The sequence below is a fragment of the Amblyraja radiata genome, chromosome 28 (genome assembly GCF_010909765.2).
Source record: "Amblyraja radiata isolate CabotCenter1 chromosome 28, sAmbRad1.1.pri, whole genome shotgun sequence".
Taxonomy (NCBI): domain Eukaryota; kingdom Metazoa; phylum Chordata; class Chondrichthyes; order Rajiformes; family Rajidae; genus Amblyraja; species Amblyraja radiata.
In genome coordinates, this window is record NC_045983.1 from 30,322,545 (window position 1) to 30,336,892 (window position 14,348).

The following is a 14,348-nucleotide window of genomic DNA, read 5'->3' on the forward strand; positions in this document are numbered from 1 at the left end:
GTAGAAAGTCAAGATCCTAGCAGATCCTGCTGCGCACCATACATTAAATCCAATAGTTACCATTTTCCCATGCTGACTGTAAGCAAACTAGTCTATCCTTGCCAATGTGCTACCTCCTACACCATAAGTATAATTTTACAATTACCTTAAATCCTGCACCATATCAATGATATCATGTATGTCCATTGGTTTCCATCCACAATGAATGGATCATCCTCCAAGAACCCAACAAATTGATTAAAAAACATTCCCCTTCCACACAATCACGTTGGCCTCGCATAATGTTCTCGTTTTTCTAAATGCCCCACAGTAATGTCTTTTAATAACAGCTATTAACAGTTTTAGCAGTAGTTTAGTTTACTGTAACGCATACCGAAGTACGGTGAAAAACTTTTTTGTTGCGTGTTATCCAGTCAGCGGAAAGAGTATACATGATTACAATCAAGCCGTCCACAGTGCATGGCTCGATTATAATCATGTACAGCACGCAACTAAATAAAAAGCTTATCAGTGGTAGGTGTTAAGCTAATTGGCCTGAGATTTCCTGGTTTCTGGTTGCACTCTCTTTTGAATAAGTCATTGAGTTAGAGTTATACAACACGTAACGGATCCTTTGACCCAACACGTCCACGCCGACTAGGCTGATCCCATTTGCCTGCATTTGGCCCATATCCCTCAAATTAAATTTGTTACTCTCCAATTCCCACATCAACTATCTCACTAGCCACTTTCCGTTTTCAGCAACTCTGCACAAGGTCCATCAGAACACAAGGACTGATCAGCCCAAGTTCTACTTCCTTGGTGGGTGCAATTTTTCCTGAGTTTGTCCCACCCTTTAAGTCTACAGCTCTCGACTTCCCTGTGGATAATGTGGTGCCTGCAGTCATGTGAAAGGTACCATGTCTTAAAATACCAGTGATTGAACAATCAGCTAAGAAGCAAAGACCGAGGTGGTGCATGAACACTATATTTAGCAGATCAATAATATTTTGTAGTAGTACAGTTACAGAATATCACAATGTTTGTTACAAACAAGCAATACTGGCTTGATGGTTGCACATAATATTGGGCGCTGCAGCCTGTTACGTCGTTACACTAAAAGTTTCTGTACACAAATAATGAAATTAAAACAACAAAATTATGATGTTGTTGTACAAATTCAGCGTGGCACTAATACAGGACTTCCTGCTCAAGTATCAAGGAGGTGTCTGTTTGTGGTCTTGCTTTTAACAGCAGAGGCTGAATTTGGTAATAGTGTATAGCAACTGCTGTCAACACAATTCAGGAAAATACAAAAATACTGTTTACTTAAATGTGCAATAAAATGAACACAGTTGACTTTTTTTCATTTCCATGTCCACAAATGTTATCAAAACTTTATTTACTTAATGTGGAATATGGCAACATTATTCCCAATGAGGAATATAAATTGAATTTTAAAAATTGGATGACACAAATGGTACCTAAAAACATCAGTTAGTGATCCGACACTGAGCTTGTGCACCACAAACCAACTTCTAGGTATATTCCTTTAATACTTCAGTTTAAAAAAAAAAATGTGCACTTCAACAAATTCACTAAGGCCACCCATGCTATAGATACCTAGGAATATAATGACATACTGTAATGTACAGCAAACTGATCACTGTGCCCTTAAGGTTGTCATTTTGGAAATTGTGATGTAAGCAAAATAATTAGTCTTTGTGGAGACTCGCAGTGCAATGGCTGGCACCTGTTAGCATACTCGACATGGAAATGTGGTAACTTTCAAGATGCAAAACAAAAATAGGTAAAAAGGCCTGAATGTTTGAAATCCACTTGCACATCCTGAACTCTTATGCAAAGAAATATTTGAATTATTTTTCAAAAATTACTTTTGATCAGCAGCAAACGATTTGAAATATAATTAAAATATTAAAGGCTGCAGCTGCAAAAAAAATGTCCACTTGCTGAGACAAATCCTCCACGCCCTCAGCATTTGCAAACTTTACGATACAATGACATGTCATGGCAACTGCTTCTGGTCAGATCGTTCCTAGTCTCGGATCCATTACATTAATTTTTTTTTTCCTGTTGCCTTTACCTTGGAGCTTAACACCTAAAAGAAAATAATTACCCTAACGGTATTAAGTGTAGTTACTGGATTGTTTCACAGTATGCTTCTCCCTTTCAGTCCAGGGAATAAAGACCGCACGTGACCATTTATTCCTGTCATGATTCTCAGCATCCCTGTCCATTCGTAGGCTGAGCTAACAGAAATGATCGGACTACTTCCTCTGTGGACTGAGTACTGCCATTAACATCCTCGAGGGCATCGCTAATGGCAAACTGTCGATCTCGCAGTCGGTTCCAGTTGGACAGAATATTATGGTACTCAAATACCTTCTCAAAATTGCCAACAGAGTTGTACAGTTTGATGAGACCTCTGTAATCATATTCCAGTCCGCTGTAACCTTCGCCAAATAACTTCTTTCCTGCAAGAAAACACATAGAACTCTTGTTATTTGCCGAGTAAAACAAGCTCGATTCTTTGAGAAACGAATCAAGACACTTCAATCTGAAATCGAAAATGACAAGTGATTTATATTTGAATCAAAGTGGCCTTCAGGTAATATGAACAATAAGAAACTTAAGAGCAAAGTTTTAGACTGGGCTACATCCAGATCCTGATCAATTTACAACCTGTACTTATGTACACGTCTAATGTAGTAAAATATTCACGATATTTCACAGCTTAATGCTCAACTCAAATAAAAGAAAAATTAAGAAAGGTGACAACAGTAGGTAGAATGAAGAAAAATCTTATTACATTGTTTTCTTTTCATTGAACGTTATACAGAGAGCTATACAGTACTGAACCAGCCCTTCAGCCCACTATGAGATTATGTTTTTTGTGACATAGGAGGCGGCAAATTGACTCGCGGCCAGTTTTCACAATAATTCACACTTCCATATAGCCTATTCTCTCACAAGCTCATCAACTTCATGATTATCCTACCACCCATCTATATTTGGGATAATGTACAGTACTAACCAGCATTTTTTTGGAATGTGTGAGGAAACCAGAGAACTTGGACAAAAGTCATACAGTGTAAAGTCCACAGACTGCAGTAACCACACAGAGGTCAGGACTGAACCATGATCGCTGGAGTTGTGAGGCAGCACCAATGCTCTTCTGTCACCGAGGAAGGTTAGTGCAAGAAATACATTTGGAGAAATTATTAGTTAAGCATTGTTGCACTGTTGCAGAAGGTTTAGTGAGGGCCTAAATAAATTCAATCGAGGCTTGATGTGTAAGCCATTATTGACATTGGATATCCAAATTATTACAACAAATATTGCCTCTCGTCAGATAAGGCGACACTGGGCATAGATGCGGATGACTGACAAAATTAAAATGATGGAAGTGCACACAATGGTCACTGTGAGACAGAACAGCGTGCAACTTTTAACTGGTTCCTTTCAGTGCTGTGGGATGGACAAAAGCCAGATCCAGTGTGACAGAAGATGAATCGATATAATTCAGTGCAACGTTTTGGAGGAAAAGGGTTAAAACGGGTAATATTTTCTCTCACCCTGGCTATTCTCCCTTTACACAAACCAGCTCACATCCCACCACAGCTCCGTCAACCTGTACAAGTACGCGGACGACTCAACCATCATAGGATTCATCACCAACAACCAAGAAACTGAATACCGTGCACAGGTCAACCAAGCAGTGACCTGGTGCACAGACCATGATCTCTTACTCAATTCATCAAAAACAAAAGAACTCATCATCCACCCAAGACGCCAGCCATCCCCCAAAACTCCTGTGCTCATTAAAGGTGAATCCATCTCTATCACTGACACATTCAAACTCCTTGGAACCCACATCAGCAACAACCTCAAATGGAGGACAAACGCAGACCACATCTATGGAAAAGCCCAGCAAAGACTTTTCCATCTCCGACAGCTCAGGAAGTTCAGAGTAAGGTCTCATCTCATGCTCCGCTTCTATACAGCCATCATCGAAAGCATCCTCACTTCATCCATCATAGTCTGGTTCGGCAGTCTCGACTCACTCTCCCGGAAGAAATTACAGCGCATCATCAACAGAGCATCCAAAATTATTGGCTTACCCGTACCATCCCTTGAATCACTTTACCACAAACGGACACTACACAGATCATCTCTGATCCCACTCACCCTGCACACTATGCCTTTCAGCTACTGCCCTCTGGGAGGCGTTACAGGACAATTGCCTCCAAAACAAACCGCTTCAAAAACAGTTTCATTCCCACTGCAATTAACATTTTAAACTCTGTACGGTGAGGAATAAGAATAAGCATGGCCCTTATGTATTATGTAATGTGTCTGTATGTATATCTATGTTATATGTTTAATGTTTGATGAAATGTTGGAACCTGTACTGAGCTGTACTGATAACAAATTCCACCAGCCTGGCTGTGTGGTCATTAAAATACAATACAATACAATACAATAATGACCAATGACATTGCCTAACTTTTGGCCATGGCCATTTATTTCTTGCATAGCATTTCAAGGCAGAGCAACATAACTATCGGTGTCCTGTACTCTAAATGTTAATTTCCCATTGATAAACACCCTGAAGGGTAGCTAGTTTTAATAACAGTACAGATACAGAAATGAGTGAAAAGACAGAGTATTCAATTGAAATGGTTGCAATAGAGGTGCGCTATGGCATGCAGGCGAACAAACCAACACAAATGTATGGCAACCAAATGAATCCACTTTTAATGCACAAACACCAGATAATATAGCTTACTAATATGAAACATAAAACTTCAGTAGTATTTTATTTGACGAAAAGGGAAGACAATTTATGCAATAGTTTGGATATGTTGAAAATTACACTGGCAGATTTAATTTTGAACAAGACGATGAGTTCCATTTCAGTGAAGGAAGCATAGGGCCACATTACGCTCGGACAATTTACTGCATGGTTGGTGATTAGAGGTCTCTTTAAAACAGTGCCTGTCTCTGGAATGTGGAAGTGTCTGAAAATAAAAGTATTACAGCAGACGTACATTTGCCAATTAAAGAAACTCGAAGGGGCAAGGTGAATTGATGCTGCTATAATGGTGGGAGACCAGAAAGACAAGCTTCATTTTTTTTTTAAGCAGTAGTTTAGTAAGACCTCAGGAACACACTACTGTGAAGAAGAAACATTCTCAATGCGCATCTAAAACATCTAATATAGTTTATATGATAACGTGGAGGTGGGAATGATGCAAGAGGAGAAGTTATAATAGCTAATTTGTTCATCTGATTTTCATTTACTGTCAATATTAATCTGGCACTAAAGATATTAAGCCTCAATACTACAAGAAAGCCCAAAGGCAGCATCCACTTAGAATGCCCACTTGCCTGACAAAAAAAAAGATATAAGGTGACTAAAGATCACAACGCAAGTATGAACAAAACTACATTAGAATCATCCACTGTCATTCAGGGCTAAATGAGCTGGTGAACAAGGATTACACAAGTTAAAATGCTGACGGCAGTCAACAGGTCAGACAACATCTGTGGAAAGAGAATGAGTTAGTTAATGGTGGAGGTCAAAAACCCTTCGTCAGTTCTAACGGTTAAGGAAAACACAAAAGTGATGGAGTAACTCAGCGGTTCAGGCAGCATCCGTGGAAGGAATGGACAGGCGATGTTTCTGGTCAGGACCCTTCTTCTAATGGCCCAATCTAGCATTCTTTGGTTTTGTTTCAGATTTTCAGGACTGGCCTTTTTAAAAAAAAAACATTTTCACATAAACCAATTACCTTGCAGAAATTATACAAATAACCCAGCCATCAAATTAGTTACAGTAATATCTATTATTATTGGTAGAATGGCATTAACAAAGAAAATGCAGATGGTAGTTTTGAACTAGCCAACCATTCATTCAAGGCATTGACAATAGTGAATTAGCTTGACAGAGTAACACTGGCATTAAATGCTTTGACTTGCACTTGCAGCACTGGTTGTGCAATTAACAAATCATTAGACAATTCAGACTTTCTAAGTACACATTTGCTTGCAAATTTCAAATCTGACTGGACGCTGTGCCACACCATTTAGAAATCAGACAATGCAGTTAAACTGGGTTTCTCTGTAATTGCCTCTGGCTGCCAGTTCTAGATAACCAACCACATCCTCAGCTCATCACTGATACAAGTACCTCTGCGCTGAAACACAGGTGGTCAGATACCAAAGCATTTGACCTCCTGGTGTGTTTGTAATCCCAGAGTCCAGCAGTAACATGGTGAGCTCAGTGGCCAGGTGCGGCCTCTCAATTCTGTGTTGGAATGGCCTCATTTATTTGAATATGATTGCGACCTTCATTAATAACCAGTTCATTTACTTTACCTTGTTCTTTTAATTTCTAGTACTTTAGGGCACTTCCAATAACTTCTTTAAAAATTACACAAGCCTATTGAACAGTTTTTGACTGCTGTTCAAAGTCCTTAAACAGCAGTAAATTCTGGAAACCACTTGATACTAGTTGTTCCTCATAATCCACTCCATTTATTGTAGATACAGCGTGGAAACAGGCCCTTCGGCTCACCGAGTCAGTGCTGACCAGCGATCCCCGCACATTAACACTATCCTACACACACTAGGGCCAATTTACAATTGTACCAAACAAATTAACCTACAAACATGTATATATTTGGAGTGTGGGTGGAAACCGGAGCACCCAGAGAAATCCACACAGGTCACAGGGAAAATAAACAAACTCAGTACAGACAGCACCCGGGTCTCTGGCACTCTAAGGCAGCAATTATACAGCTGTGCCATAATGTCACCCATTTCATGAGGAGTTTCTTAAATAAAGATCCTTCCATACTTGGATCAGTGTTGTGTGGGCACTTTTGAGACAGGCAAGAATGCCAAAATATATCCTATCTATGATAAAAGCACACATTCTGTCTTCTTCAACTGTACAACCTTCGGTTTCTAATCATAGGTGAAACAGAAGGCCATCAGAAGGATAAAATAGAGGGCCAAAGTTGTTTTTAGTGATGATTAAATTAAATTTGTAAGGACAATATTCAAATTAATCAAATTAATATCAGTTTCAATTCCTGCCAAATGTCAAAATCAAACAAACTAGTAGATGGTCAGGAGGCGATTTTCATCAAGCAAGTAAGTTTCATGGTTCTGTTGTTCGTATATACTACAATTATTAAACACTCTTGATGTTTAACAATGGAAGCAACACTTACCTGGTCACTTGCAATAATTCACTACTTGCAGTGGTAGCGTAGGGGTTTGGTTGTGAACAAATTTAATCATTCTGTCCTATACTCAACAATTAAATTGTATCATGTTTAGCGTTATTCAGAGAAAGCAAGAGAACTTGTCAGGCAATTCGCATAAACTACACAAATAAAAGTATTAACATTAACCCTGGCCACATTGCATTGAACATGCAGATATGAAAAGTTACAGGTTTCATAGAATTAAAAACCCCCCAGCTATTTTAGCATGTGTGTAAGAGTAACAATAATAATGTAGTACTTATTACTGCTGCCTCACAGCTCCAAACACAGATTTAATCCTGAGCCTTGGTGTGGTGTATACGGAATTTGCATTTTCTCTGCGTGGAAGCTCAGCTATTTCCCACATCCAAAAGACAATCTGGCGGCTTAATTAGTAACTTCAGTCAGTTCAGGTAAGTAGCAAAAGAACTTAATGGCATCTGAGAGAGAATAAGTTGCATGTCCATAGGGTAAAGCACCTGTTTTGTTTAGAGCTGTCCCAATGGCCTGAATGCCCACTTCCCTTGTTGTACAAAGTAAATGTAGCAAGGTCCTTCAAAAAAGCATTTCAAGTAAAACTAGATGCTAAAAATGTCAAGAATTTGAACAAAGAGTCAGATTTTAATACAAAGGGGGGTTTGGAAGGAATTCAAAAACGACCTCAGAGGTTAAAGCAGATTTATCAAATGGAGTCTTTACACAGCTTACTTTTTAAATGTTAAAAGACTCCTAATAGAAAACCACTCAGAAAAGGAGGTATGAAATCACACAGGGAATAAAAAAAGGAAAAGGACCAGGCCAAACATATATGCCAAAGACCTGGTGCCAGATGAGGTATAGGAAGTAAAGTATTAGATGAGTCATAATTTGGAACACTGGAGCCCAGTAGGAATAGCACTGGATTGAATAAATCTAGAGCTAGTAAAGTCTAGGATGAGAATTTTAGCATGGATGTTATACAGTGCAGGCTGAATTAAGGATATTACAAAGGTAGATTACCCGTACAAAATTCCACCAAGAGTCAATCAGCCAAACAACCTCCCTTTGTGATGTAGTTATTCAAATATATAAATAGGTTAGATTTATGCCTATTCAAGTCACCTTTGATCACACTGATAGAGAAGATTGCAAACAGCCTTGTTTCTGGAATAGACATATTCGTGAATGCCGATCTCTCCCTTACTCGTAAAACTAAGTGCAAGATTTTCAAAGATAAAAACAGAAAATGCAATAAACACCTGGCAGGTCAGGCAGCATCTGAGGAGAGAGAAAAATAATTAACTTTTCAGGTATTCATTCTGATTTAGGGTTGTTAATCTGAAATGTTGTCAGTTCTCTCCTGATGCTGTCTGATCTGCTTTGTACTTCCAGTACTCTTTTATTGTTGTAGTCTCTGCAGCTTTTTTTTTTTCCTTTTCAGACTACTTTATGGCGACATGCCTTTTGTAATCACTTCTCCTTTACAGTGATAGAGAAGCCGGCAAGTAGTCATGCTTGCATGCAGCACCATTTGGGTCTTTGCATGAAACTCAAAAGCTGAGACAGGTCTGAAGTACCGATGGCAAGCAGCATTAGATTTGCAATTATTACCTGTCAAAATCTTGGTCATGACTGGAACCTTCATTCGAAGTTCAAATACAAAAGCATGCAATAAAAATAGGAGAGTTTGGCACTTAATCCTCAAATTGAAATTACACTTATACGTACCTATTGCTATAGATCTTAGATAAAGCTTTTCAGCATCATCATATTGATTCATATCATAGTTATAGAGAGAAGCAAGATGTCCCACTGACAATGCCACTTCATAATCTTCTTGGCCTAAGAGTTGCTCCTTAATTTCAATTGCTTTAATGTGCATTTCTTCTGCTTCCTACAAAGGCAACAGAAATGTTACTAAGAATTGTTACAATTGAGATGACTTATCTTTCAAGGCAATTATTTTTCAGCATTGCCCCTTCACAGATATGATGCCAACTACTATAAGTTACTGCTTTACATACTTGGGACAAAACTGATTCAAATATTGTCTGAAGAAAAACATTTTTAATAATAGAGAACAATCAATTTAATATTTTTGTCATGTTATTCCAATTATTTAACATTACCATGACATCAGACGTTATTGATATACATCTCTTTTAACAAGGATTCCAATGAATTAGTAAAACATAAAACAGCATGGCACAGGAATAGGTCCTTCGGCCCACAATGTTTATGACAAACATGATGCCAAGTTGAACGGATCTTACCTGCCTGTACATGATCCATATCCCTCTATTTCCTGCACTCGATGTGCCTATCCAAAGGCCTCTTAAACGCCACTATCGTACCTGACTCCACGTCACCCCTGGCAATGCTCTCCAGGCCCCCACTACTATTTGCGTAAAAAACTTGTCCTGCGTACTTCCATTAAACATTCTTTGTCTCATCTTATAGCTATGCCCTTGTTGGACTCCTTGGCCCTAGGGTTGGACATTTCCACCCTGGGAAAAAGGTTTTGTCTGTCTACATTATCTATGTCTCTCATAATTTTAAATGCCCTTATCGAGTCTTTCCCTAATCTCAGGCATCCCCCGTGAAAAGCCAATTAGTGTGCAATGGTAGGAGGTTTCCTGTCCACGAGACCTTTGCAATAGCTGCTATCAGGATCAGCAAGATTTCTGGACAACACTTTGTTGCAGACAACGGTTGCAGACAACACTTTACTCGTTCCAGAATATCGTTGAGTTTCAAGCATCCTAGAAGCCGTCTTTCACAACAATTACAATTTTTCCAGCAGCAATTAATATTTGTACCATTAGGAGTACCTGGGAACAGCCCATCCAACACTGAGTCCCATGTTATACAGCTGTTCAGAACGGGCTTTCACAAATAATTCGGCATTATCCCCCGATCTAAGCCACATTCTAGAAGGTGATGGGTAGGAGTCATTTTCAGAGCAGTCGTTACCAGGTCACCTGTCTGACCATAAATGAAAGAAATGACACAAATAGCCTCCCTCACCACTAACCAGGTAGCGTTTTGTGCTTGTTGAAATTTTTGTGATGAGATATTCTGCCAAATGACTGACAGTTTTCTCAGAAAGACACTTGACAGGATCCACCATCTCCTTTTCCAGCTGAGCTCTGATGAACTGTTGTGCAGCACACTGGTGCATGGATATGCATGTTCAAAATTATTATCATGGATAAAGTGTTCTAAGGACAGATGGTGTTGAAATGCATAACTGAAATGAACATCCTGAGGTAATGTGGGGAGACCCATCCTTCACAGCAAAGGGATAAATAGACAGAACATCAACACTGATGAATGCTTGGATACCCAAGGTGCAAGAACAGTGTGAAGTAATCAATCACAAAAAGTAGCATCAAAGTGAAGTCGAGTATATTTTCTTGACAAAGACGTTTGTTCCCAGGGCGCTGCCATCTCCTTCTGATGCTATATAAGTGATTCAAAGCTAAAGAACCACAAGTTTGCCCTGAGATTCTCCTCAGCAGCATACTAACCTAATATCCTGGGACAATCCTGACCAATAGCACTGAACCTTGTTTCCATGTAAGCTCCAGCAGCATCTGCCGTCTATTGCAAGTTTGCGTTTCTCTTGTCGCAGCTAAAGGGCAGAATTTTACGTTCGGCAAGTAGGTGAAGAAACAACAAAGATTTTCCGAAATAGGAATACTTTCATTTGCAAGGCATGAACATAAGTATTAGATAGAGGGTGGGTAAGACAGGAGACAATAAAATGGGCTCTGAAAATATCAATCCTGGAGTCAGAAAGCTCTGCATTAAGCACTACCTTGAACTTCCGCATTGATTGATAGAGTCTGCCCAGGTTTCCATAGTGCTTCGCTGTCTGCACATTGAATTCTCCAAAGGCTTTCTTTGCTAACTGGAGTGAAGAAAGGTGCAAATCGTGGGCCTCCTGAAGGTATCGCTGCTCAGTCTCCTTGTTATGGCAGTCAATAGCAATCTCCTCCAATATAAGTGCTGCAACATAAACAAGTTGCAATAAACTTTTAGTATTCTGATAGAGCTTATGTTAAAATCATCTACCTTTCCTATTTTGAAAAATATACAGCACACTCCACTTGAATTTGCCAACATAACAAAAAAGTAAGAATTTCATTGATTAGTTTGGGACATAATAAATCACTCTTGCCTCTCGACATTCATCATTTGAAATCAGGATATTTTTTTTAAAACAGCACAACAAATGTCAAGAATATCACAAATCAATGTAGTACAATATTAAAATTGATCAGAAACATAAGGAAAGGCAATAATTATATTTGATATCAGTTTCACAAACTATTCACTTGTGAGCTGACTACTACATGAGTGTTGTTGGTAGAGGAGTCAATCTCCATTTGGACCCTTTCCTTGACTCATGTAGATGTCTGTTATACGCAGCAGCTTGTCGCCACACCAAAACAAAATAATATCTTATTGCCAAATAAATGGCAAACCAAGGAAAAGTTAACGTTCAATATTCACTTCAATATCTGCAACTGAGGAAGGAGGTGACAAGGAAGCCGTTACAGAAAGAGGGATGTGGGCTCAAAGCTAATGCAAAGAGAACGATAGCAAGTAACTGCACGATCATCAGTGCTTGACCACGCCTATTAAAGTATTTCAAAGTAAATTGGAGAAAATACCACTGATCTAACATTACCTTCCATAGCTATTTATAATCAGAAAGCACTAAAATGCCAAAATGCATAATGTAATTTAAGGCGAATGTGAGAAACCAATGAGTTTATTTTCTGCAATCGGGAAGTTAATAGAATCAAGGACAGACCTACTGAAACCTTCATTGTTTTAAGCTGATCAAGGACAGCCAGAATGCATTTATGAAGGCTATATTATGACTGAGCTTTTGTTTTGACGAGGTGACTGAAGTGGCAGACAGTGAATGTCAAAGTACATCATTTATGTTGCATTCCAGAAGGCATTTTATAAAGAATCTTATGGAATGCCATTAGCTGCAGCCAAAAACTGAAGAGCAGATCTTCGGGAATTGTTCTGTATTAAAATTGGCAGTGTTGCAGATAGCAAAGAACGGTATCTGAGGCTACACCAGAGTGGAAACCTGCTGCAAAGTTGGGCAAAAATGGCAATGGGATTTAACCTCGACAATGTGTGGCGATACATTTTGGGAGGGCAAGCAACGGTAGGACATACACAGTAAATGGTTGGGGTGGTGTTGATGAAGAGAGTGCCCTTGGGGTTCAAGTCAATAGATCCTTGAAGCACAGGTGGATATAAAGTAGTGAAGGACGCTTGACTTCATCAGCCTTGGTATAGAATACAAGAGCTGGCATGTCCTGTTACAACTTTATATAACTTTGGTTAGGCGACATCTGGATTACTGTATACAGTTCCGGTTGCTACATTATAGGAAGGATGCAATTGTACTAGAGAGAGTGAAGAGGATATTCCTCGGGATGTTGACTGGATTGGAGCATTTGAGTTACCGGGAGAGAATGGATAGGCCTGGATTTATTTCCCTTGAAGCAGAGAAGGCTGAAGAGCGAGTTAATAGTGGTATAAAAACGAGGATAGAAAGAAAAATTCTGTTTCATTACGATGCCATCACATATTAAAGCTATTAAGTTCCAAACACTAAGTTTTGTTCAAAGTTTGCACATTTCCAAAGTATTCAATCTCATCTTCATTAGTATGCTTAATTGATCAGTGGAGACCAGAGATGACAAGATGGATCAAGCAAGTGCACTTGGCTGCTCTTGAGCGCCACCAAATGGCTGTTGCAGAAATAGTCTTGGAAAAAATTCCAGAACAAGATATTCACCCCATCAATGCCCACAGTGCTCAACTTATTTAGGGAGATATAGATAGATTCATAACATAGGGCGGCACGGTGGCGCAGCGGTAGAGTTGCTGCCTTACAGCCCCTGTAGACCCAGGCTCAATTCTGACTATGGGTGTTGTCTGTATGGAGTTTGTACGTTCTCCCCGTGACCGCGTGGGTTTTCTCCGAGATCTTCAGTTTCCTTCCACATTCCAAAGACGTACAAGTTTGTAGGTTAATTGGCTTGGTATAAGTGTAAATTGTCCCTAGTGCGTGTGGTATAGGGTTAGTGTGCGGGGATCGCTGGTCGGTGCAGACTTGGTTGGCCAAAGGGCCTGTTTCCGCGTTGTATCTTTAAATTAAACCAAAACTATACAGAGTAAAAGCTTGACAGTATTATACTTTTGAAAATTTAGCTGAGAATTGTGTTTTCTGGGCTGTTCCTCCATTAACTTAATTGATATTGTCCAAACTACTGAGTGGTTCCAGAAGGAGGTCTGGTTTTTTTTTTTTCAACATTTCCAGCATGTGTAATTCTTTTTCATTTCAGTTCACAATTTTATCCAATGTTTGATAAAATGCATGACTTACACATTCCTTTAGAAAGCTTAGCTCTTTGACTCAAGATCTAAAGATAGATAGATATTATCGTTGAAGACATTAGCGAGGCAGTGGTGCTGATGAACCCACCACACATCTCTGTCCTCCATGCAGCTGGCAAGCTCCTCTTGTCTCTACACATGCGTCTTTCATCAACGTCTTCAGCATCGTCTTGAGTGGCCGTCCCGGGTCATGGGTGGGTTCCCACAGCACAACCTTGTCCTCTGGTCATTGCTGGGTGGCGGTGGCAGTGACCAGCGAGCCTCATCCTTCTCCACCTGATCTTCTCGGTCAGAGGTGGATTCTCCCCATCGAGATGGGCGTTGGTGATGTGGTCCCTCCAACTGACATTTTGAACTTTTCTGAGCATTCGGGTGTAGGTACCATCGAGAGACTTGGACAGTGCTCGAGTGAGAGTCCATGCCTCGCACCCGTACAATAATATGGTCTCTACAGGTCGAACAATATTGGATGCGGATAATATGCACTGGGGTAAAACATTTGGGTTTAATCCATGCCAGCTCAGTACTTTAGCTGGGCCAAGACAATTTGCTATATATTATTATGCCCTTTTCTTCTTCATAAATATCTCATGCTTCATCCTCATTAAGTGCATGCTTGTGATTTTTATATTCATGGTCAGACTGGTTATGGAAGAA

The 14,348-nt window shown here is 39.6% G+C and overlaps 1 protein-coding gene across 1 annotated transcript in view; it reads right to left on the minus strand.

Annotated features, from left to right (window-relative positions):
- Nucleotides 1–951: 951 nt before the first annotated feature.
- The window catches only part of appbp2 (amyloid beta precursor protein binding protein 2), a 56,504-nt gene continuing 43,107 nt past the window's right edge, over nt 952–14,348 (minus strand). The window contains exons 11-13 of the mRNA XM_033046207.1: nt 11,077–11,267; nt 8,985–9,150; nt 952–2,474 (exon numbers count right to left, since the gene is read on the minus strand). Coding sequence (XP_032902098.1) covers nt 2,221–2,474; nt 8,985–9,150; nt 11,077–11,267 — 611 coding nt within the window. The 3' untranslated portion in view covers nt 952–2,220. The remainder of the gene's footprint in view (nt 2,475–8,984; nt 9,151–11,076; nt 11,268–14,348) is intronic.